Below are 25878 nucleotides of genomic sequence, written 5' to 3'. Positions count from 1 at the left end.
ATGATACCTGGTTTCTATTTGGGCCCAATAATATTTTATCCTGATAAATAGTTAGCTCATGTTCATACATCAATTGTTTCCCTGTTCCTAGAGTGTGATCTCTATGAAGGTAAAGAGTAAGTTTTAGTTGTCTTCTCCCTCTTGAAAAACCTAGCATAAGGTTTTACATGAAGCATATATTTACTAAATTGTTATTGAATGAACATATTAATCCATCACTTGATGGCTACAAAGCACTTCATATCCGTAAGAAATCTATAAAGTAGGTAGTATTGGACAATTATAATTTCCATTTTACAGATGAGAAAATTTAGACTCGGAACATAGGAACATGGTTTTAGAAGAAGGGATTTTGCAGCCACAGAATCCAGTTTTACAAATGAGGAAGGTAAGACAAAAGGCATGGTTAGGGGCATAAAGCGAGTAATTGTCTGTGAGATAATTTAACTCATGTCCTCCTAAGTGTAGTGCTTTATCCATTACACCTGGCTTCTTTTTAGTCAAGGTCACAATATTAGCAAATTAGAGAGTAGTAATGAGAATGTTAGCTCAGGTCTTTGGTTTCTCAGTCCAATTCTCTTTTCAGGACATCACACTGATGGTATGTGCTTTCAAGCACCTCCTTATTTCTCTGTCATTGCAGTTAAGAAATGAAATGAACCAAGCAGGTACTAAAAATTCCCCAGTTGACCACAAAAATATCCAGAGCCTCAAGTAGAGTATTTGTATAAGAATGCTCCAGATGGGCTAGCACACGGATCTGAATTTTTTTTCTCTTGAATCTCTTTCAATAGATTTATGGTTTAAGTTTCAAATGTCATTTGTTCAAGCATTCTCATCTTAAACTTGTTCAGTCATTTTAGTCACATCCAACTCTTCATGACTCCTTTTTTCAGAGTTTTCTTGGCAAATATACTAGAGTGGTTTGCCCTTTCCTCCTCCAGTTCAGTTTACAAATGAGAAAAGTGAGGCAAACAGGGTTAAGTGACTTGCCCAGGGTCACACAGTTAGTAAGTGTCTGAGGCCTGATCTGAACTCTTGAGGATGAGTATTCCTGATTTCAAATCTACTGCTCTATCCACTATGACACCACCTAGCTGCCCTGATCATCTTAAAGTAGTCCAAACTTCACCTCTTCAGTCCTTAGGTCCCACAACTATAAAATTAAGATAATAATATTTTTATTCTCTGATCTAAAGGGTTGTGGTGAAGAAATCACTTTATAAATATCTATTATATAAATTTGACCTATTATTATCATTTCATGCTCAACTTACACTTCCCCTTCAACTTCTTATAAGAATTATTGGGGCAGCTAGGTGGCGCAGTGGATAGAGCACCAGCCCTGGATTCAGAAGGAACCGAGTTCAAATACGGTCTCAGACACATAACACTTACTAGCTGTGTGACCCTGGGCAAGCCACTTAACCCCAATGGCCTAAAATTTTAAAAAAAAGTATTAAAAAAAGAATTATTATTAACTTCTTATAAATTCTGCCTACCACCACCACTTCTCCAAACAACCCCACAACCCATAGAAAGTCAGTGGGGACCAGATGCACTAGATGGTCAAGGAATGGAATTTGGCAGGACACCGCCTTCTGAGAAAAAGGGAAGAAAGAACACTGGGGTGAAAAGAAACTTCTATTAGTTTCTAGGCTTTCTCATTAAGTAATTGTAACATTGGGCAGGTCACTTCCCCTCTCTGGACCTCAGTTTCCCAACCTGTAAAATGAGAAAGTTGGATTCAATGGTCTCTCAGATTACTTCCAGTTCTGATTTTCTATGGTTCTAATTTGCCAGTGGTTTGATACAGAAGGGTCTGTGTCACCTAACCTGAAACAAAAGGTGTGTTTTTGTCTCTCTTCATAACCTCAGCACTTAGCTGAGTTCCTGGAACATAAGACACGCTTAAAAATGTTTGTGGACCAACTGGCAACTGAAAAATCAAGCAACTAGAGTGAGCACAAAATCTATTGGCCAAACAAAACCAATGAAATACAGACCTACAGCTGTCCTGATTTCCTTAGAAATAATAATTATCAAAGCTATTATTTATATAGAGATTTAAAGTTTGCCACTTGGCAAACATTTCATCTTCCTTGATCTTTACAACCCTATAAAGGCATATACTATTTTTATTCCTGTTCTACAGGTAAAAAATGGAGACTGAAGAGACTTGTCCAGGTTCACATAGCTAGAGTCTGAAGCAGAATTTGATCTCCCGTCATTCTAACTACAGGGCTCTCACCCTTACTCATTACCACAACATGGATGAGAGCTCCCACGGTGTAGCAGAAACACCAATGCATTTGGAGTCAGAGAACGTGATGTGGCATCTTTTCTCTGCCAGTTACAAACCATGTGACCTGAGGGTATGTAACTTAGGAGTACAAATCACCTCACCTGGGTGCCTCATTTGAAAAATGAGAAGGACTCTGTGACCTTCAAAGTCCCTTCAGCCACAGTTTCCTCATGTATAAAAGGACAGGGTTAGAAAGTATGATTTCTAAATTACCTTCCAGCTCTAAATCCGATAATACCCAGGATCCCCTTAGTGTAAGCTCTTTGAGGGCCGAGATTATTTCCTATTTTCTCTTGGTATGGTAGCACCCAGCATGGCACTTGGCATATGGTAGGCCAGTAATACTGCTTGTTGGATTGAATGGAATTTATCCCTACGGATTACTGGATCTCTGTGAATCTACACAAGTCAGTTTACACAACAATAAGACTTCTTTGAGGTTTACAATCTGTCTTTCATGTACAGCCTTCAAAGCAAGCAGCCATAAGCAGCTGCACAAAGATGAAGGTAGGACAAAGGATGATTTTAAAGATCATTCAGATTTGAAATCATTTTGCTTTCTCCTAAAAATCTTCAGTGGCAGTGTGTTACTAAGTACTAATGTAGAAAATGAATTTTAAGCAATTCCGTGGCCTATGAAACATATACTCCTTCTTGAAGAAATAACTAATATAATTAAGGACATTAACAATGAGCTATGAATTTAATTTTGTTGTTGTTGTTTTTCAGTCATGTCCAAATCTTCATGACCCCATTTGGGGTTTTCTTGGCAAAGATACTGAAGTGGTTTGCCATTTCCTTCTCCAGCTCATTTTACAGATGAGGAAACTGAGGCAAACAGAGTTAAATGACTTGCCCAGAGTCACATAGCTAGTAAGTGTCAGAGGCCAGATTTGAACCGAGGAAGAGGAGTCTTCCTGACTCCAGGCCTGGCACTCTATCCACTGGGCCACCTAGCTGCCCTCATAACATACTTTCTATCTCTATAAAATCTTTTTAAAAATAATTTTATTATCAAAAATCCACTTGTATCAAAGTTAAAAATGAATACATAAACCTAAAACATGTTTTTATGGATCCAAATTTAAGAGTAGTTAACATTTAACTTGTTTTATTTATCATTACTATAAATTATCATTTTGTGTATTTTGCTTAGTAATAACATTCAACCAGGTTGCCACGCATAAGAAAGTGGTACATGAAGCAAAAACTATTCTGAAATATAAAACAGGGAACACAGGCCATATTGTTGGTCTCTATTTTATTTTATTGGTAATATTTATTCTGCCCTTGGTAAAAGAAAAACAAATAATACCCATTATGTCCTTTTTTTTTTCTTGGATGTTTAACTAATGATAATTCATGGAATTGACATGTGGACTAGTAATTAACCACGCTCCAGTAACATTTTTTTTCTTTTCCTCGAGTTTTTAGATGTTGAAACCAAACATTTTCTCATTTTAGCTGGGTTCACACAGACTTACAAAAGCTGGGCCTTTGTTTGCCACGTCCACATATACTAACGTCTCAAATGCCCTGATTCTTTATGGTCTCTCTCCTCATCCTGTTCAGACATCACATACCTAAATATCCTTCATGGGTAATGTAATTCTTTAATAAAATGCCTCTAAGTGGATCAGTCCAGGCTTCATCTCTCTGCAGCTTTCACTGGCTTAGTACAGCTCAGCTATTTGCCACATGAATCATGAATTACAGACCACTGGGTGAGCTCTGCAAAATCATCCGGAGGCTACATTTACTGATAAAACACAAAAGTCTTCTGAAGGTGCCAGAATCAAGTTGACATACTTCAACAACTACAGTATTTTTAAAGAATCTCTGGAGCTTTTTAGACATCACTCATGAAGGCTATCCTAGAAGTATATTCTACAATGGAATCTGTCAGGAGAGTTTGGTTCATAAGTCATTACTATTTAAAAAAAATAATTTTAGGATTACAATGTTCTCTAAGACTATTAAGCTTTCCTAACTTTATCTCTACATTGCAGAATAGAAGTAAATAGCCCAAATTAATATACATACATGTACATATGCAATATGTATTATATAAATACATGAATATACGCACATATATACATATATGAATATACACACACAGATATATTACTATATACATATAAACATATATGTGCACATATGTACACAAGTATATACGATACATGTACATGTATGCAATATCTCTTATGTATCAATTTATATATAATTTTTCTTTTCCTTTGTCTTCTGTAATCATGGTTTGTCAATTTATTATTCAGAGTTCTTAAGGCTTTCAAAGTTTTTCATTTTTTGCAAAGTTGCTGTTATTTTATAAATTATTCTCCTAGCTCTGCTCATTTTACTCTGCTTAATTCAAACAAGTACAAGTATTTGGACATGACCAACGTGGGAGTTTGTTTTCTTTGACTACGTACATTTGGCACCCTGACCATGCACTGAGTCAATTAAGGGATGCAGTGGATTAAATCATGAACTAAGAGTCAAGAAGACCGCAGGTCAAACTCTATCAGACATTTGTTAGCTGTATGACTCTGGGCAAGTATATTAACCTCTCTCAGCCTCAGGTTCTTCAGCTATAAAATGGGGATAATAAGAACACCCATTACACAGAATTGTTATGAGTATCAAATATCATATGTAAGTGCTTAGGAAAATTTAAAGTGCCATATAAATGTTAAAATGTTATTGTTATTATTAATTTGTTGCAAAAGGTTTTTTTTCTGTTTTATAGTGGGGAGAGGTGGGAGGGTCAGAAAATAAATAGTTTTATGCTAAAAATGAATTACCTTTTTCTCTCTAATATATGCTGCTGAGGTGGAAATAATCTATTTTTTTTGCTTTTGCAATATTTTTACCTAAGAGACATTATTATAGGTATGTAAGGACCAGGAAAGAAAATGAATATTTATGAAGAATAAGAAACCATGAGTATATAGATTATGTGTTATAGTAAATTGTCCAGATGATAGATCGTGAAAGGAAGTGTTGTTGTTATTGTTGCTGCTACAGTAGTAGTAGCAGTAGAAATAGAAGTAGTAGAAGTAGTAGTAGTAGTAGTAGTAGAAAAATAGTAATAGAAGTAGCAGTAGTAGTAGTAATAGTAGTGGCAGTAGTAGTAATAGTAGTAGTAGTAGTAGTAGTAGAAGAATAGTAATAGAAGTAGCAGCAGCAGCAGTAGTAGTAGTAATAGTAGTGGCAGTAGTAGTAATAGTAGTAGTAGTAGTAGTAGTAGTAGTAGTAGTAGTAGTAGTAGTAGCAGCAGCAGCAGCAGCAGCAGCAGCAGCAGCAGTAGTAGTAATCATGTCAGGGGACATGTTTTTAGAGGTTGTGATCTGCTCTGGCAGGAGGACTATCCATGTGGATAGCTGACTGGATAGAGCAGCAGACAATTATTAACACTACTATAAAAGCTTAAAGAAAAAAAAAACACATGCCTATCCATCAGTATCATAATCCTTTTTTGGTAAAGACAATAAATTACATAGAAATGAGAGGTAAGTGACTTGGAAAGATACTAAATTTGACAGAGTCATCACGAGTCCGTCATTAAATGGTACAATTTATTTTCCCATACTCTTTGAAACAAGATCTTATGAGCACAATGTAAGTTCCTTGAGGGCAGAGATTACCTCACTTACATATTTGCATTTCCAAATACAAATGGCTAGTAGAGTACTTGGCACATAGGCAGTACTCAATAAATATGTGTTGATTAACATAATTTTAAAAACCAAATAAAACAATGTTGAAACTCAAACACTCCATGTTCATTTTACAAAGCCAAGAAACAATAATGGACCAAGTAATCTGACCTTTAAATATTAAACACACTTCTCAGTGATTAAGGTGCATTTCCCTATTGTACTGGACATCGTTATGGAGGGAATTGTGGGCAATTTTTTTTCAAAAATATTTCTCTAGTCCAGGGTATTTTGACTCCTGAAATACAGTATATTCACCTGGTCCAAAGTATCTCAGAAAAGAGATTACACTATTAGAAAAACTGAGGTTCAGGCTGTCTATAAAGTCATTAAGAGGTAGACAAAGTTGCCAATGGCCCCCCTCCAAGGTCCTGTAGGAAGAGAGACAATGAGGTAACATCTAGACTCTATGTTGGGGTGGGATGTGAGAAGATCTCTGTTGCGAGGTATTTTGTCAGCAATAGAGACTAAGAGTATCACTGATCTCTCCTTGGAAGGACTTTGGAGGCTAACCAGTTCAATCCATTCCCTCCCATTGGATCAAAAAAGCGAAGCTGACAAAAGTTAAGTGACTTGCCCAAATTACAGCATTGCAGTGGCAAGTAAGGACGCTCCAAATGCCACAAAGTACAAAGCTGGTGGACTAGGCAGGAGGAAGAACCTCAACAAAGCCAAATTGGCAATTGTTCAGGGAAATAGTTAAAGAGAGCTAGAGTAGGTAAGAGAAGAATCATTATAGGGAAACAGGTTCTCATTCTGGAGATAAAAAAGAAAAAAAGTCCCGATTGGCCAGTCACAGTAGACAGGCTCTCCCTAGGTTTCATCTTTATCTTCTTTTTGCTGAAAAATTGGGGATCTCTAGAAGACCTAGCGAGACATCTATAAAAGAGATGCTCCCTTTGGTACCCAGAAACCAGGAAAAAGGCATACCTTTGTATGCCTTTGTGTGCACTGTAGATATAAAACATCTTACCGACCTTACAAGAAGCCCCTACAACGGAGGGGGAAATGTTACTACTAAACGCCAAAATTAGTAACTCAAGACTGAAAAAAATGAATAGAGTTAAAGTAGGAATTATTTCAATTCACAAACAATAGTTACAAAATATACAATTAAAGGAAAGTATATTTTGGGGTTTATATGTCTGACCTCATGTTGATTCCAAGGAAGGCAATGATACCCCATATAGTGCTTTCTTTGAGACCACTGCTAGAAGAAGAACATGGAGCTGGTTAGAGCATGGATATGCCCCAGCATGACTGTGACTCTGTGTGTCTGTCTACATATGTGTATATGCATGCATAAACATACATACGTGCACACACATAATTATATATATATATATATATATATATACATATATATATAAATTAAGATTCAGAACACAACTCTCTACGACTATAAAAAATAGATGCTTTGGTGGGAGTGATTTCCTCTCCAGGAGGTAGTTATACCAATGATATGATGGAGAGAAAGAGGAGAAGGAGAAAGGGAAGGACTAGGGAAGAGAGTAGAGAAAATAGTGTAGGAGTAAGAAGGGGAGGGCAGGATAGAGGGGCACAATGAAGAGGAGGCAAAGAGGAAGGGAAAGGAGGGAGGGCAAGAAGAGGAGGAGGAAGAAAATTGAAAGAAAGGGGGGAAGGAGGGAAGAAGCAAGAGCAATTTTTAAACAATAGTTTAAAATCAATTTAAATTTTTTTCTTTGAAGGGCAAATAAAGATTTTTAAAGCACACATTTTTATTATTCACAACATTTAAGTGAATTTATAATTTCCATAGTAACTTTTTAGATTTAATACTACTATTATGGAAATCATTGCAATGCGTTTAAAATTGCAATAAAGTTTTGATTTAATGTATTTTCATCTATTAATTTCTCAAGTGCTACTCCATAAGATGATCCTCCTGCAACATAATACAATATAAAATTTGTCACATTTTAGAAAAAATTGTCATCTCAAATTTGAATTCTATTTTTCTTTTAAGTATGTAGCCAAGTAAAATATTACAGAACTAAAAAAAAAATAAAATTATTATAGTGGTATAAAAATAGTATTGGGGTATTGGGGAACAGGGATTATATATAAATGATAAACTTTATCCAAATAAGAGTGAGAAAGATCCACTACATGGGCCATATCAAATTTACAAATGGGCTTTGCTTCCAATGCTGATTTGAAAGATGAGTATCAGGACATATTTTGATATAGAATCAATGTTCCAAAGAGTAGTTAAATTCCTTGACCAGTGCTGCTGTTGACAATATAATGCACTTGGAATTGAATACCATTTGTTTCGCAGAATGTAACCACAACTGTTTATAATAATGTTTCTATAGAAAATTGCACACTGCCTTCAAACTTTGAATGCCAGGAAAACACCCATTCTAAATGCTGATTGAGCAGAGTAAGCAGGGATTCCATCTCCTATCTTCCTACTTGCCAAAAAATGGGCCTAGATATATCCCTGGGTCCAAATCACTGATAGTGATACCCAACCATGGTCATGGGGGAAAATGTCTTTTAGCAGCATCCAAAGCTTCAGAGGAGAGGAGACAGAAGAATCAATTAAGTCATGACAAAACTGGGGTCTAGGCTAGTGGAGTGGTGGATGGGGGAAAGTGAAGAAAATGGAGCAAGAATTGGAGCTCTTATTTAATGTTGAAGTAAGAATGAAAAAGTGATCTGAGGAAGAAAATAAAGACCAAATGGTTAATGGAACATGGCAGTGGGACAAGTTTTTCCCTCCTCTTCCTTCTTCTAGGGCAGAATATAAAGCACTCACAGAGAGTGAAAAGCTGGGGAGGATTAACAGAAGTTAATAATATTTGGATGAAGATTAACAGAGATAGAAATAAAAAATGTTAACTATTATAAAAATGGAATACAGACCAAACAGAAATAAAGAAAATAGATGTCAAACTTAGAAAAGATATCCTAAAACATTCATGGGAACAAGATACAGGCATTATGAGAGATTTACTTCAATTGGACAGATATCTATTGGGGTTCTCTCCCTTTCTAAAGCAGAGCAGATAATCATGCCCAGCCTTGCATTAATGACGATTTCATCATTCAAAAGATAGAGAAATTATTGAAGAAAGATTCAATTTTGGATAAAATTTGCATCAACAAGAAACAACTGGATGATAAAATAGAAATGTAGGAGGGGTGCTTTTCACTTCAAACATCAGGATATAAGGAATGATATCACCAAAAGCTAGCCTAGAAACATTGGGAACGATATAGGAAAGATGCCTACAGTATTACTGCTTTCTTTTCATAGTTTTCTTTTCTGTTGTTCTTTCATTCTCTCCTTCAAATTTTCTTCCACTCTTTGATAACTAGATGATACTCTGCATTTCTTTTCTTTTTTAAAAAAGTAGATATTGCCTTCATTTCATTAAATAGTTCCCAATCACATGTAAAAATAATTAACACTCATTTAAAAAAATAAGTTTCAAATTGTTTCGCTCTCTTTTCCCCTTTCCTCTCTTTGAGAAGGCAAACAACTTGATATCAATTATACATGTGAAGTCCTACAAAACATACTTTCACATTAGTCATGTTGTAAAAGAGAACACAAATAAAATAAAACTATAAAAATAAAGTAGAAAAAATATACTTCACTCAGCATTCAGAGTTCATCAGTTCTCTCTCTCTGGAAGTGAGTACCTATCATCATGGATCCTTTGGAATTGTCTTGGTCATTGTCTTCATCAGAGCAGCCAAGTCTTTCATATTTGATCATCCTTACAATACTGCGGTTGCTGTATACAATGTTCTCCTAGTTCTGCTCGTTTCACATTGCATAAATTTAGATGTCTTCCTAAGTTTTGTTTTGTCTTTGTATGAAACCGCCCTGCTTATCATTTCTTATAGTTCAATAGTATTTTATCACAATCATACTCCACAACTTGTTCTGTCATTCCCCAATTCTTGGGAATCCCCTTGATTTCCAATTCTTTGCCACCACAAAAAGAGCTGCTATAAATAATTTTGTGCAAATAAGTCCTTTTACCTTTTCTTTGGCCTCTTTGTGATACAGACTTATTAATAGACTTTAATGAGAATAGTCAGGCAGAATTTACTGGGGAGTCATCTATGCCTCCTAAACATTGCAGAAATTAATGGAGAATAAGGCTATCTTGCGTAAAATGCCCCACCTGCAATGATGTCAAGGTCAGTAAAAGCTTGAGTCATCTCCCTTAAGGAACAGAGCAGCATTGAGGCTGCCTAAGGCTGTCATCTTGCCAAAGAGATACGGAGGAAAGAGTCATTTGGGCCTATTTCCTAGCCACATTTGAACTCATGAATAGCAGTAGCTCCCACCCTCTTCCCAATGTTTGCAAGAATCTAATTTTTCAGCTACCTGCTAATCGATGTCAAACACTACTGATGGTGCCAGTTACATAAGAAGTGTTGCCAAGTTAACTATACAAGCGACTCTCATAAAAAAAAATGGAACCCCAGAACATGTTCTTTTCAAACAAAGCCATTTAAATTCTTCTTTGGACATTAAAAAAAGATAATCATGATTTTTGTTGCTTTTTATTGATATGGTCAATTATGTTGATAGTTTTGATAATATCGAGCCAGCCCTTCATTCCTGGTATAAATCCCAACTGGTCACATATATGATCTTGGTGATATATTGCTGTAATCTCCCCGTTAGTATTTTATTTAAAAATTTTGCATGAATACTCATTAAGAGAAGTGGTCTGTAGTTTTCTTTCTTTATTTTGATCTCCCTGGTTTAGGTATCAAAACCATATTTGGTGATAAAGGAAAGTTCTTCATTTATTTTTTTTCCCAAAGAGTTTATATAGTAATGGGATTAATTGTTCCTTAAATATTTGGTAGAATTTACTTGTGACTCCATCTGGTCTTGGGGATTTTTTCTTAAGGAGCTCACTGAAGCCTTGTTCAATTTCTTTAGCTTTAAGTATTCCATTAGAAAGCTTTAAGTATTCTATTTCCTCTTCTGCTAAAAAGGGCAATTTATATTTTTGTAAATATCATCCATTTCACTTAGATTGTCAAATTCATTAGCATATAATTGGGCAAAATAACTCCTAATAATTGCTTTAATATTATCTTCATTGGTGGCACATTCACCCTTTTCATTTTGGATACTGGTAATATGCTTTTTTATATCAAATTAACCACAGGTTTATCTATTTTATTTTATTCTTTTACATAAAACCAGCTGCTAGTTTTATTTACTAGTTCTATCATTTTCTTACTTTTAATTTCAGTACCTTCTCCTTTGATTTTTAGGATTTCCATTTTGGTGTTTAATCAGGGATTTTTAATTCATGGAGAAAATAGATAGTAAAAATATTATAGTTAATATATAATCATACATTATCTATCATATGTATGATAGATAATATGTAGTTAACAGATAGTAAAACTATACCATTGGAGGACCTCAGCTTTCACCTCTCAGAGCTAAATATATCTAACCATCAAATAAATAAGAAAGAAGTCAAGGAGATGATTAGAATCTTAGAAAAGTTAAATATGATAGACTTCTGGAGAAAACTGAGTGGGAACAGAAAGGAACATACCTTTTTCTCAACTATACATGAAACCTTCACAAAAATTGACCATGTATTGGGGCATTTAAAACCTCATAACCAAATGCAGAAAAGCAGAAATATTAAATGCATCCTTTTCAGATCATAATGCAATAATAATTACATTTAACAGAGGGCCACGGAAGCATAGATTAAAAGTTAATTGGAAACTAAATAATCTAATCCTAACGAATGAGTAGGTCAAAGAATAAATCATAGAAACAATCGATTATTTCATTAAAGATAACGACAACAATGAGACAACATCCCAAAATTTGTTGGGCGCAGCCAAAGTAGTACTTAGGGGACAATTTATAGGTCTTAATGCTCCTCTTTTCTGATGGGCACAGATACAATCAGACTCAGCTCCCCTCCAACCTCCCTCTCAGAGGTCGGCTGGCCTGAAGGTATAAGCAATGTGCCTTCGGCCACATTGATTTGTAATCTAATTTCATCCTCTTTGAAAAACTGTTTATGGCTTTTTAATCTGCTGCTAAGAAATCTGTCAGAGAACAAGGACACAGTTGTAAAGGATATCTGTAGTGTTATTAAGCATCATACTTAGATATCTGTATTTTTAAGGTTTATAGCAAAGAATTACGATTTTGACTGGCAAGAATATTTTGATGCATTTCCATTAAATGAGAAATATCTTCCCAAGCCTATGTTCTTGTAAGAATGTATTAGATTGACAGAGACAAAACATTAATTAAATGCTGACTATATGGGACCACCACATCCTTAGGTGGATTTTATTTATTGAGTGAGGTTCAATCTACCCCTGACTCCTGTTCTCACTGGCGTCAAAAGATTCTCAGATCTGCTGTCTAGAAACAGGGTATCAGTTGCTATTCCATTAAAAAAAATCTCTCCTTGGAGCACTGTTTATAATAAGGGATATAATTTAGCCTGCTGTATAATGAAACCTTTGAGTATTGTTTCCAATATTTTGTAGAGAAATTTATCTATTAATTTATATATATGTACATATACATATTTCCTGTATATGTCCTATATATTCACAATGTATATTACAAATAACATTTGTCCAGAGAAGTATTTATTTTACATATTTTGTGTTTTTCTTATTTTTTTAATTTTTTAATTTTGTCCCCTAAGTCTTAAAGGTAAGAAAAGAACTTATCAACAGTTAGGGTGTTTTGCTTTGTATTAATGGGGTTTGCTACATTTGGGGTCAGAGAAACAAATTAAAAATAATTCCTCTGCCATTTACTAGCTGTGTGACCTTGGTCAAGTGATTGAACCCCTCTGGACCTCAGTTTCATCACCTATAAAATGAGAGGTTTGGATTATTGGACCTCTAAGGTCCTTTCCAGAGCTAAATCTATGAATCCTCCATTTTAAATTCTGTCTCTGGATTTTAAATTCTGTCCCTTCCAAGCAGCAGCTACCTACAGCTAACCCGCAGCTCTAGCACTGATCTGCGTTCATTAAAAATGGGAGGAGATCACTACCCACCCTAGCAATCACTTGGATTCTGCAACCAGGAACAAGCATACTGCTTTGTTTGACTCCCTGTCCGTCTTTTTTTTTTCACTTTGACTGAATATAACTCTATATTGTTTAGTGTATTCAGAAATGCAAATATTTTCTATTTTTCCTTCCTGATAAAAAGGACATTATATCATTCAAAAATTATATTTTGTGTCATAAAGATAACAATACTTTACAATGCCTATAAAGTGAATAGTGGAATGATTACCTGAATATTACATGTAAGGGTATGGAGGTTCAAAAGTTAAGGAACTTTGTCAATGACAGTTTATTAGTGGAACCTAGAACTAATAGTCCTACCAGGTCTTTTGACCCAGGTCTTTGAAAAATAGACTATGTTCTTTCTAGACTTTACCATCAGACCTGTAAGAAGATCATTATGGGAAACTCCCATCATGTTGGAAACTGTCTCTGCCTATCCATATTGCTAAATCATATGCACCTTACAGTCTCAGTGATGTTCCTGGACGTTGAAAAGATAAAAGGCTTGCACATAATCACATCATATGTATAAGAATCAGAACTTGACCCAAGTCTTGAATCCATGGCCAGAACTCTAGACATATGCCACTGTTTCCCTCTATCACTGTATAATTCTCGCATCCTTTAGCAAGACCAGAGCTTTTTGTTCAAGTGTTTGTTCATGCTTAAATTCCTGCCACATCCTGTGGATCTGCTACGATTAAGTCCCTGGGCTTAACACTAGCTCTCTAATAATGTGGTTTCTGGTCTCATACCTTTGTCACCTACATGAATTGGACCCACCCTTCAAGCCCAGTCTCCTCATGACTGGGACCCTGTAGCTGCTGCTAGTTCTTCTTGATATCAGCCACCTGCCTGGGCCTCCATCAAAAAGTTTTTCCTCGTACCCTCACTGACTGCATCTCTTGTTCCCGCAGATTGCGTAAATCGTATTTAGTTAAATGTTCTGCCATTCCCCCCTTCCCCCAGGACTAAATTCTCAGTTTGAGGACTACTTTTGAACTCAAACTTTATCCCTGGAATAAACTAAAAAATAAAATAAAAAAAATTGCTCCCTCAGTCAGATTCCCCGATATCATTCAGCCCAGTGTCAGAGCTGGTTTTGGTAATCTGACAGAGAAACAAATGCCTTTGGAAAAAGGCTTAAAATAAATGTTTCATGGACTGGAACAGGCTCTGACATTAAGAAAATGCCCAGATCCATGAACACTTGTAAATTCCTTCCCACAATTTTTGTGTGACTTCATTTAGATACAGCTTTGGAAAGGGTGTTATTCTTTTAGATCACCAAGTGTCTTGGAGCAAAACCTGATTATAATCACAGCAAAAATTAGGTGATTGGAACATCTGGTTTTATGAAGAAAAAAATGGAGCTTTTAAATGATTGTTTTTAATTCTGTTTACAATTCAAATGTGATCTTTATTGACCACTGGAGAAAGTTCTCATGTCACTCAACTCACAAGTCACTTGGTGTATCAAAGTATAATTTAAATATTCTTTTTAAATATGATATATGCTTCCCCCTTCTTATTTCTATACGGTGCAGCTGATATGGGGGTAGGAAATTCAAGAAAAATCATCCTCTTTCTTTACCAGCATGGATCAAACTCTCAGGTTTTCTAGTTTTTAATCTTGTGAATATTAAGAGGCCTAACCACCACAGTATGGCCATGAGATACCAAAAAAGAACTATTTTATGAATTAATCACAGGATATTGCCATTACATACATCAAAAAGTTCCATGTTCTTCTCATCATGTCAAGAGGTAAATGGGTAAGACAGAGAGACAATAATTTGGGCTACATGTAAGCAAAAACTAACTAATGAATGGGACTTTCCCAAAGTAAAAAATAAGCTGTTCCATGATTTCCCTTCATTAGGAGGTTTACATGTAAAGGTTAGGCATATTACACAGGGCATTGTGTTCAAGTGTAGATTGAGATACTTGGCCACTGACATCTCTGCCAAACCTGGAATTCTAGGACTCTCTCCAACAGTGGCGATTAGAACCCATGTATCCGTCTTCATCTGATGTGATGCTTATTTGGGTCTTCCTGTATATCCTCCACAGGAAGCCCACAAAATATGCTTAGCACCTCCCTCTGAGACACTAACAAGACATGGATAGATACCAATGTCACACAGAGCTGACGTTACCCTTTTGTTCAAGCTTCATGAATGAAAGGAATGAAAAAAAATCTATAATGTTTCTGATGTTTTTTAAAGAAAAATAACTTTAAAGTACAGGAGAATATTTTTCTTTAGGTGTTCTCCCATCCCTACGATCACCAAAAAGTTAGTGTCTTAACACAGTCCAGAAAATCTTTCATTTTCATTTTCTGCCCTTACAAATTTCTAGTTACAACCAAGAAATTATTTTCTTCTTCATTTCATGTATTTAAATATTTAAATTGTTTCAATTTTTGCTTAATATCATAGGTATTCTTTTTCATATATGTCTCACTTATGCCACTGAATCTCAGATAGGAATAGATCTTTTATTTAAAAAAGTGAAAAATCATCTTTAAGCTCCTAACCTCGGTGTAAGTCACAGAAACAAATCCAGGAGTCATTCAGAATTCACTAGTATGAACTATATTTACAATGGAGGAATGAAAGTCATTTTCCACTGAAATTTCAAAAACAAAAAGCAACTGTACATATTTTATAATTTCAAATGTTGAGAACTTGGCTCTTACAACTCCTTTTCTTTTCTATTTTTTAATGTCTTTTTTTGGCAATTGGGGTTAAGTGACTTGCCTAGGGTCACACAGCTAGTAAATGTCAAGTGTTTGGTCTCAGACTAGATTTGAACTCAGGTCCTCCTGACTCCAAGACTGGTGCTCTATCTACTGCGCCACCTAACTTACCCTCCTTTTCTTTCCTACTGTGGCTTCCAAGGAACCATTTAGGTCTCCTGCAGTAAAATCTGCAATTTCATTTATACCTTAGTCACCTCAAGATGTCTATTTAAATAGGTTCCCATTATCTTGGTAGAGGAACTGTTCCATGGCTATGCATCTTCACAAGAGTCTATTCAGAATTCAGTACTTTATGTGCTCTGGTCAATGAATGTATAATCACAGGACCTTGAATTTCATTCTGATTAAAATGCCATAATCAAGTGCTTTGGGTAGTGGGCTTTAACATTGCCATGAAGACCAAGGATCTCAGATCTGAAAAAAAAAATGAATGGCTAATCTAGCAGAAAAATGTTCTTAAAGACAAGGCAATACTTCACATTGATTGCATTCATGTATCATTTAATAACAATTTCTGTTTTTATTTTCAAATGGAAGGTATTTTCTTTGAAGAGATAGGCAGAAAGTCTCTTGAAACCTCATATCAAACTCCATAGTTAATAGAAGGAGGGAGCATAGGACACAGAAACTGAATGAAACCATTTAGTTCTAAAAGAACACTTTGAAAGTTCAGAGCAGACAGAAGAAATATAAAGCAATTTTATCTTACCAAAGTAGTTCCATTGCAGTCCAAAGATAAAGGGCCAAATTCTTATAGGATGTAAACTCTTTTTCCTGTGTCCCTGGTACCCAGCACTGGGCCCAGCACATAGTAGGCACTTTACAAGTCCTTACTGAATTGAAAGATCTGCAGAATCTATAGGACTTCCTTCAGCAAATATTTGGTAAGTATTAGGTGAACTCTCTATGTTAACTTTTATTATTTTCACCTTAATATAAAATATATGCATATATAATTCATAATATATAATATATAATGCTATAAATTATATATACAATTTATAATGCTATAAATTATAATGTAAATTAGTTTATTATTTTTTTTCGGAGAAAAGACCTTAATGGTGGATGTGGGTAGAAAAAGAAGAAGGAGACATGAAGGTAAAGATCTAGAGGGGGCACAAGGGACTGCATGCAATAAATACTGAGTTAATATTTGCCAAATTGATCAATCAAATAGCATTTATTAAGCACTAACCATATGACAGGAACTGCTGCTGAGGACACAAAGACAAAAAAGGAACAGTAGCTACTGTCAAGAAGTTTACATCCTATTAGGGGAGGCAACACGTAAATGACAAGTATATACACCATTCCAATTGAATATAAAGTAGATCATCCATACAAAGACTGAGTACATTCCAGGACTGATACTCCACTTACTTCCACTTAAGGCACCATATGAAATTATAAAAGGAAAATTAAAAAACCTTAATGTTTCACCTTTTTCCAAGGATAAATAAAAAAATGAATCTCTAATTTTCAACTAAAGTCCCTGAACCTATCCATCTCCACTTCCTCCATTTATTTTCTCTCTCTCCCTCCAAGTACACCAGCCAGTCATGGGTCCTGCCCAATTACTAACTGTCACAAGAGCTTTAACCTGCTCTATTTCCAACCTGGGTCAGTTTGCCCTTCTTGGAGACCACCATATTGCTTTCAGTGTAGACCGTAAGTTGGCTTTAGTCACTTGCAGCTCAAACTCCAAAGCTTTAATGATCTGCCAGCCTCGGTTTCCCTCGGCAGCAGGAACTACGGGTGTGTATCATAACACTCAACTTCTTTTCTCTCCTTATACCTCTGTAATCTTGCCTCTGATTTTGTCATTGAACAGTGCAAAGTCATCAATGATATCTCAGTGGTTAAATTCAATAAATTATCTCAATGCTAATAATTTTTTCCTATTTTTTTTTTAGCATTTGATACTATTGATTACCCCCTTCTTCTGGCTATTTGCTGCCCTCTGGGTTTTCATGGTACAGCTCTCTCCTTTTTCTCCTCCTACATAGCTCATACTTTCTCCATATCTTCTCCTGGATCTTCATACATGTCACCCCTACTAACTGTGACATTAACCCTCTGTCCTGGTCCTCTTCATTTTTCATTCTCTCTTATAGATCTCATCTGTTTTCATGTTTTTAATGATTATCCCCATCAAGATGATTCCCAGATCTACCTATCCAATCCTAGCTTTTCTCCTAAACTAGTGTCCCACACATTGTCATTTGCCTTATACACATTTACAGTTGGATGTCCTCTAGGTACCCAAAATTCAACATGTCCCAAACCAAACTCAGCATCATTCTCCTCCCAAATATTCTCTCTTCCCAATTTTCCTATTACCACTAAGGACACTGTCACACTCACAGTAACAAAGGCTCTCTCAACCTTGGTGTCATCTTTAATCCCTACTTCTAGCTCAGCCCACAAATCCAATCCACTGTCAAATCTTGGCATTTCTACCTTGACAAATCCCTCATAAATGTCTCCTTCTCTCTGTTCATATAGACACCGAGCTAGTTCAGGTCCTTATCACCACATTTGTGAAGTATTGCAACAGCCTTCTAATTGCTCTGTGTCATGTCCATCCCCACTCCAATCCATCCTACATTCAGCTGCTGAAATGATTTTCTTACCTTGTCATGCCCCTACTTATTAAATTCCAGGGTACTACCTCCAGGATCAAAGTCCTCTGATACATAAAGCTCTTTACAACCAGTGCCCTGCTACCTATCCAGCCTTCTTTCACCTCCAGGTAATACTAACCTCTCTGGACTGCTTGCTGTTCCAGGAGATGACACCTCATCTCTCATCTCTCTCTGTTCCTTTGCACTGGCTATCCCTTGTTCCAGGAAGACTCTCCCTCTTACCCATAATTCTCAGTTTCCCTGGTTTCCTTCAAGGCTCAGCTCAATACCCAAATGCTCCAGGAGGACTTTCCAAGCCCCTACCCCCAACCAGCTATTAATGCCTTACCCTTTCAGATCATCTGCTATCTACTCTGTATACATCTTATATGTATGTACCTAGTTATTTTTATGTTTACATTTCCTTTTAAAATGTGAACTCCTTCAGGGCAGGGACAGTATTTTGACCTTCCTCTATATTCCCAATGCTTAACGTAATGCATGACAGACAGTAAGCATTTAGTAAATTCCTATTGATCACATGGTAGAGATATTCTCTGGGTCAAAAAGCTTTGATTGGTGCCCTTGAAATCACACCATACTGAAAGCCACCAATTATACCTCTTAGTTAGGTTGCCCTTAGATGTAACTACATAATAAATATTTTCAATCAATGATCTAGGAAAATATCTGTGGCTCTCAATGGTCTCAATAGCCTCACATGCATTTCCCACGATCATCTGCTAGTACTCTTGATTGATCAAGTCTGAGAAAATCAACAAAAGTATCTGCCTACATCAAAAATTAGCAAGAAAAATATTTCCCACATAAATCAAGTCAAATATGGAAAGAAAAGCGGGATATCCATTAACCCTCCCCTCTTTGGAATGGTATTCTGGAACATCTCATAGGAACTTGTAAGAAGTGTAGCACTCCAGATGTGTTAACTTCCTGCTTTGTTAACCATGTGATAGAAGCTTGAGACCTTGTTATATGTGAGGGATGACTATAAAATTACAAGATTACCCTAGCAGTTCTTTATGTAATACAGCTCACAGATTCAGTCACATTATAACATGCGTACGTCTTGTAGTCAGTTTGATCCTTCTAACTTTGTCACACAGGACCATTTGAAAGAATTTTTTCCATGTTATATTGTCTTAATTAATGTTCTCTGAAAATAGACATGACCATTGAGGAAACTAAAATGTGCATATGCTGGACCATTAACTTAAAGGTATTAAGAGATCTAATTTGAAACAAGTTCTGCCATTTTCTAGAAACTTCCCAAAGTTTATAAATGAAAAACAAGCTACCCTATTGTTCATACCATATCATTTCTAGGTATCCATAAAACTCATCTCAACTGAGATCTGGTCCATTCATTTCTAGAGCAACAATCTTCCAACCTTATTGCATCATATTAGACTGAAGAGAAAACCACATTTTATTCATTCCAAAGACATGACAATATTTCCATGATGAAAAGTTTTTTTTAGTGTTATTTAAATAACACAAACTAGAAATGGAAATAAATCTCAACTTTGAAAGCCTGCCATTTGACAAGACCAAAATTTCATCTCAAAGTGGTTTCTATTTTTTTCCTTCTTCACAATTATGTCTCCCGTCAAAATCATATATCCATGGCAAATGGCATGCAACTAATTATCATATCTGAAAGGCTGTGGTACACATCGTTTCACTCAGTAGTAATTAAGAGTAATGTGTTGGATAGAAAGTTGCACTTACCGGTGGATCGGCCCCCTTAGAACCAGCCAGGGATTCGATATCCTGAAAAAGGAAAGAGGCATTGATTGTAAAAGACTATTCAGAACAGGAAAACTGTTCCAAACCTACCGATTATTATTTGCTTGAAAGTTTCATTGCATCAGTAAATGTGTTGAGATTTCTCTCCACAACATAAAAGCATAAAAGTAGGCTGGACAAAGTAGGGATATGCAGAAAGTACTCAAAGGATGAGCAATTTTTATTATATTTCTCATTAAAATGTTTAATAATCCAGAGAGATGGTACAACTTTAAAAAAATAAAGAACACTGATCATTTCAAAAACTATATATGCTCAGAGGATGACTACAAATGGGAAAGAAGTTCTGACATTCTTCCATTTGCTTAACTTTCAATGTGAAGGAAGAATTTTAGCTAAAGAAAATTGGGTGATATAACTGACTGTAAAATAAGATGAGATGTTACAAATTTTAACAGTTTTCATTATGGAGGCAAAAGCAAAAAGGGAAACCCTTTTTAGTTATTTCCCAGTTCAATCAAATGTTGTCATCTTTTATGAACCCTTATGTAGCCTCTCTTACATACTTTATATATTCCACATTGTAATATGGTTGTGTACCTACCTTTCTCCCTTAAACAATTTTAAGTTCCCTAAAGTTAGGAAGTATGTCTTATTCAACTCTGTATTACTTCCCTCTTGTCCTCGAACCCAACAGTGTCTTGTGATCATGAGACACTTAAGAGATATATTTTAATGACTTTTTGAAAAATGACTTATTATTTTTACAAAATAAAATGTCCTTACAAAAATAACTTATTTAAAAAACAAAATCTCTTTTAAAAGAAAAATTTTAAAAAAATGTGTTTGGCCAAAAGGTTTTCCCAATATAAATAGTATATATCTCTGAGTAATGATAACAATAATACATGTAGCTAATGTATAGTACACAAGTTTCAGAAAACATTTTGCATTTGTAATGTCATTAGATCCTCAAAACAACTCTTTAAAGTTTGGGGCTATTATTACACTTTCATTATATTGCTACATTATTACGTGGTTTTACAGATGAGAAAATGGAGGTGGAGAGAGCTTAAATGACATGGCGATGGTCACACAACTAAAAAGTCACTGAGGCAGAATTATAATTCAAGTCTTTCTGCCCTTTAAGTCTAGAATTCTATCCACTATTATTCCACCTGTAAGGAAACATTTCAAAATATAAGCTCTTAGAGATTGAAGATTATGCTATTTGCATATCTCCATAATACCTAACACGTTACAGCAACTCAATCTGATTATACGTTGATCAAAAGACAAATAGCATGGCTGGCTAAGATTGTATGGCAGAGTTTAGCATAATGTTCATGGGAATCGACATTTGCTCCTTTTCCTTTGATCAACTCTATGTAGCTATCCCTTCTAGATGCAGTACATCAAGAAGGGAAGAAGCATGACTTTTGTGAAGTGAAGATTCCATTGAATTTAGGCTTTGTTTTCTTTAACCTACATAAACAAGTAAATGAATGAAAAAGGAAGGCCAAGACAGAGGAAAGAAGGAATGGGAGGGGAAACAGGAGGAAGGGAAACACAAGGAGGAGAGGCAATAAGGGAAAAGCAAACCAGTAAAAGAGAGGAGGAAAAGAAAGAAGGAGGAAGGAAGGGAGGAAAGGAGGAAGGAAGGAAGGAAGGAAGGGAGGAAGGAAGGGAGGAAGGGAGGGAGGGAGGGAGGAAAGGAGGAAGGAATGAAGGAAGGAGAGAGATAAAAGGCAGGATATATTGACAAGTAACATATTTTTTTTTTCTAGAGTAGGGAGGTAGGCTTAGTCTCTCTACTCTCCTTAAGGTCTGAACAGGTTGCTGGAAGAATCTTCTTCTGTCCTCAGCACTGGAGCTCATCCCAGATGTAGAGGGATGAGAAAATTAGAAAAGAAGATTGTGACAGAGACATTGAGATAAGCACAAGAATTGGAATAAAAACCAGAGATAAAATCATCAGCAGGCCATTATTCTTTGTGCAAGTCAGGTCCCAATTCTTATTATTTCATTTCTGATTCCTGTCCTACTACCAACTTCTAAGCACCTAAAAACTTGGTCTGTGTGGTTCAGGGGGGAGCAAGTAGCAGCAGTCAATCAACAAGCATTTATGTAGTGTTTACCATGTGTCATGAACTTTGTACTGATCAAATGAGATAACATCAGTAAAGCACTTTGAAAATCTTAAAACAGTCATAAATGCTAGTTAATAATAATAAAATAGTGAATAAGGCTAATAATTACATTAATTACATGTAATTACATTACATTAACTACATGTAATTATATTACATTAAATACAAGAATATTTGTGTAGAGGAAAGAAAGAATGGGCATCCTGTTTCATGTTAAAAGCTGCTTAGTAGGCTAAGGCAATATAGTATGGAAACTCTTTCTACCAAGGCAAAAACTCATCTATAGTCAGTCAACAAGCATTTAAGTATTTACTGTGTTACAGGCACCGTGCTAAATACTGAGGATACAAAGAAAAGCTCTAACAAACACAAAACCACTGTCCCTGCCAGCAAGGAACTCACGATCTAGAGGGAGATAAAATGCAATCAAATATGTAGATACAGGATATATAAAGGGGAGAATAAAAAGTAATCTCAGTGAGAAGGCATTAGCATTAAGGAATCAAGGTGTGCCAGTCAACCCAGTTTCATGCATTGGAAAAATGCATGTCTACAAACAAAAACCCACTGTCACTTTCTCCTTTAGCCATCTGCCCATGCTGACTTCAAGTAATTAAACTTCATCATAAATTAAAATAATAATTTTTAAAAACCCTCTGAATCAAATATAATATCCCACAGAAGAGGAGTTTAGGGAGTATCACTTGCAAAACAATCCCTTCACTTATCTTGGGTGTGTTGGTCTATGGAAAAACAAAGCTCCTATCAGTGGCTCTTTTCCATAGCCAAGAATACATTTCAGTGATATCTAAGATTTAGCTCTCTTCATTCACTTGGGCAGCTTGTTGGTACAAGGGTAGTGTTAGACTTGGAGACAAAAAGAGTTCAATCCCACTGTAGGTGCTTTATTATTTCTATGTCCATAGCAGGTCACTTAACTACTCACTGGTTCCATTTCCTCATCTGGTAAGATAGTGACAGTAACATCTCCTTCTTCACAGTGATGTGAGGAATAAATGACATGGCACATGCAAAGTGCTTAACAAGCCTTATAATATCATATAAATGCAGGTTATTATTAATTTTAAGTTTGTAGCTCCAGCTATATCCTTCCCATATTTCTTCTCTTTCTTATTGAATTTTGTCATACAAAAGAGATTTCTATAATTAACCATAAAAGCAATGCATTTCTAAGACTAAGATTATGTGTGTGTATGTATATATGTGTGTACACACACACACACACACATACATATATATATATATATATGTATGTATGTACACACATAGATATGTACATAGCTACAAATCTGGTATCCTCACACAGTAAAACAAGATCTTTGCCATTTTCCTGACATTTATACCACCACACAAGTGAATATCTGTTTAGTCATTAGTTTCTAATTAAACATTACATCAATATTCTCTTTGAATGCCACCGATAGTTACCCAAGTCTCAAAGCCCATATTTTGAACACAGGCAGCTTGAGGCAAAGGTAACTCTGATAGCTGCCTGTGGCTCTATCCCCTCAAGGGACCCACAAAACCATGCCTGAAATACACTTGGCAGTACCAAGCCTGCTTCTTCCCAGGTGTTTCCCTGGTAACCACAGAGAAACCACAGTTCCTAGCAAAAGCTGTAACCTCAGGTTCATGAGTTCGTAAGATTTAAACCCAGAAGAAAACGCAGAGATCATCTAGTCCAGTGGAGTCAAACTCAAATAGAAATGGGAGCCAAAATATCATACATAAGGATCTCAGCAAGCCACATATTAATTTTAAATGTATTGCTATCTCTGCCTTATTGCATTTTATTTGTTTTGCAGATATTGCCCAATTCCATTTTAATCTGGGTCAGGTCACACTTGGGAGTGCATGCCATGTGTCTGACTCGCCTGAAACTCTGAGCTCCTCACTTTACAAATGAGGAAACTGAGGGTCAGAAAACTAATTTGTCCTAGTTATACAGTTCACAAATCAATGGACATAGTTTCAAACCTAGGTTTAGGGAAGGGATGGATTAGCCAAGAGGTGGTAAGTTCCTGTTGTAGTTGGGTGTAAGTTGTAGGGATTTAGCCCTTCCACTTAACAAATCCACCCTCCAGAGAATCCATGATATCTGTTTACCAGGTACAGTACTTGTATTCCCCAGGTAATTTTCGAAACTAATAAAAATGCAATAAGCTCTTTCAATTAAAACTTTTTTATATCTTTCTATTCATATATATATATATATATATATATATATATATATACACACCCACACATATGGAGGGGGGGAGAGAGAGAGAGAGAGAGAGAAAATAAACACCTGAAGAAGTTACTGTACCAATGTTTATGAAAAAAAGTGAGCAAAATTTACCTAGGCAGAGAGAAATGGTCCTAATTGCTTCCTTTGCCTCAAGACCCATCTATCTGTAATCCAATTCATCCTTCACCAGTTGCTAAGGTGATTTTCCTAAAGCACAGGTCTTACTGTGTCACTCCCTTGTTCAAAAGGGTCCAATGGCTCCCTAATGCCTCTAAGATTAAAAAGAACTTCTTCTATTTACTACTTAAATCCCTTCACAACCTGACTCCAGCCTCCCATTCCAGACTTATTACACATTAGTCCCTTTCATGAACCAGTCCTGTGACATGACATTCCAACTCCTTTTTCTGGGGCTTTGTACATGCTATCTCTCCATGCTGGAATGCAGTCCCACCTCTGCTTCACCTCTTAGAATCCGAATCATTTATGAAAGCTCTACTCTTGGGTCACATATTATTAGACCTTTCCTGATTCCATCAGCTGGGTGTATCTCTCTGCCCCTCAATAACTGAATTATATTTACTTTGTGTATATATTTACTTGTATGTTTATATGTTTTTTTCCTCCAACAGAAAGGAAGCTGCTTGCCTGTAGGAATTATTTAATTTTTATCCTCACATTCCCTGTATGTAGCACAATGCCCTATACATAGTAGGCGTATAATATTTTTGAGTACATAAATGGCCATGGCATTCCAGGAACTCAGAAATTTTTTTAATTGGGAAAGAATGATAATAATGTTAACAAGGAACTTGTACATATCACTTCAGTTTTTAGAAGTGTTTCCCTCTCAACAACTTTGTGGGATTGATAGAATGATTATTACGGCTCCTCATTTTACAAATACAAAAACTCAGGGCACAGTAAGGTTAAGTGACTTGATTAGGATCACATAGCTATGACATCAGGGCCAGTATCATTAGGACTCACTACAAATCACACCATCTCTGTATTTAAGATTTTAAGAATACCATTTAGCTGAAGCAAAGGATGAATGTTGGAAAATTGTGGGAAATCAGGTTATAAATATAAATTTGTAGACACAACATATAGAACCTCCAAATGCAGGTGGAGAAGGCATAAGGACAGGGGCTAACATGCCTTCTCTGAAATTTCTAGAATGCAGAGTTACCTAGAGCAATGAGAGACTAAGTAA

At 35.8% G+C, this 25878-nt stretch overlaps 1 protein-coding gene across 1 annotated transcript in view; it reads right to left on the bottom strand.

Annotated features, from left to right (window-relative positions):
* PPFIA2 (PTPRF interacting protein alpha 2) overlaps positions 1 to 25878 on the bottom strand; it is a 664632-nt gene that overhangs the window by 498939 nt on the left and 139815 nt on the right. The window contains exon 3 of the mRNA XM_027842480.1: positions 20244 to 20285. Coding sequence (XP_027698281.1) covers positions 20244 to 20285 — 42 coding nt within the window. The remainder of the gene's footprint in view (positions 1 to 20243; positions 20286 to 25878) is intronic.

Source organism: Vombatus ursinus, unplaced genomic scaffold (assembly GCF_900497805.2).
Source record: "Vombatus ursinus unplaced genomic scaffold, bare-nosed wombat genome assembly UNPS02014874.1, whole genome shotgun sequence".
In the NCBI taxonomy this organism is placed as follows: domain Eukaryota; kingdom Metazoa; phylum Chordata; class Mammalia; order Diprotodontia; family Vombatidae; genus Vombatus; species Vombatus ursinus.
Note: the sequence above shows the minus strand (reverse complement) of the source record. Positions and strands in the feature narration are given on the sequence as shown.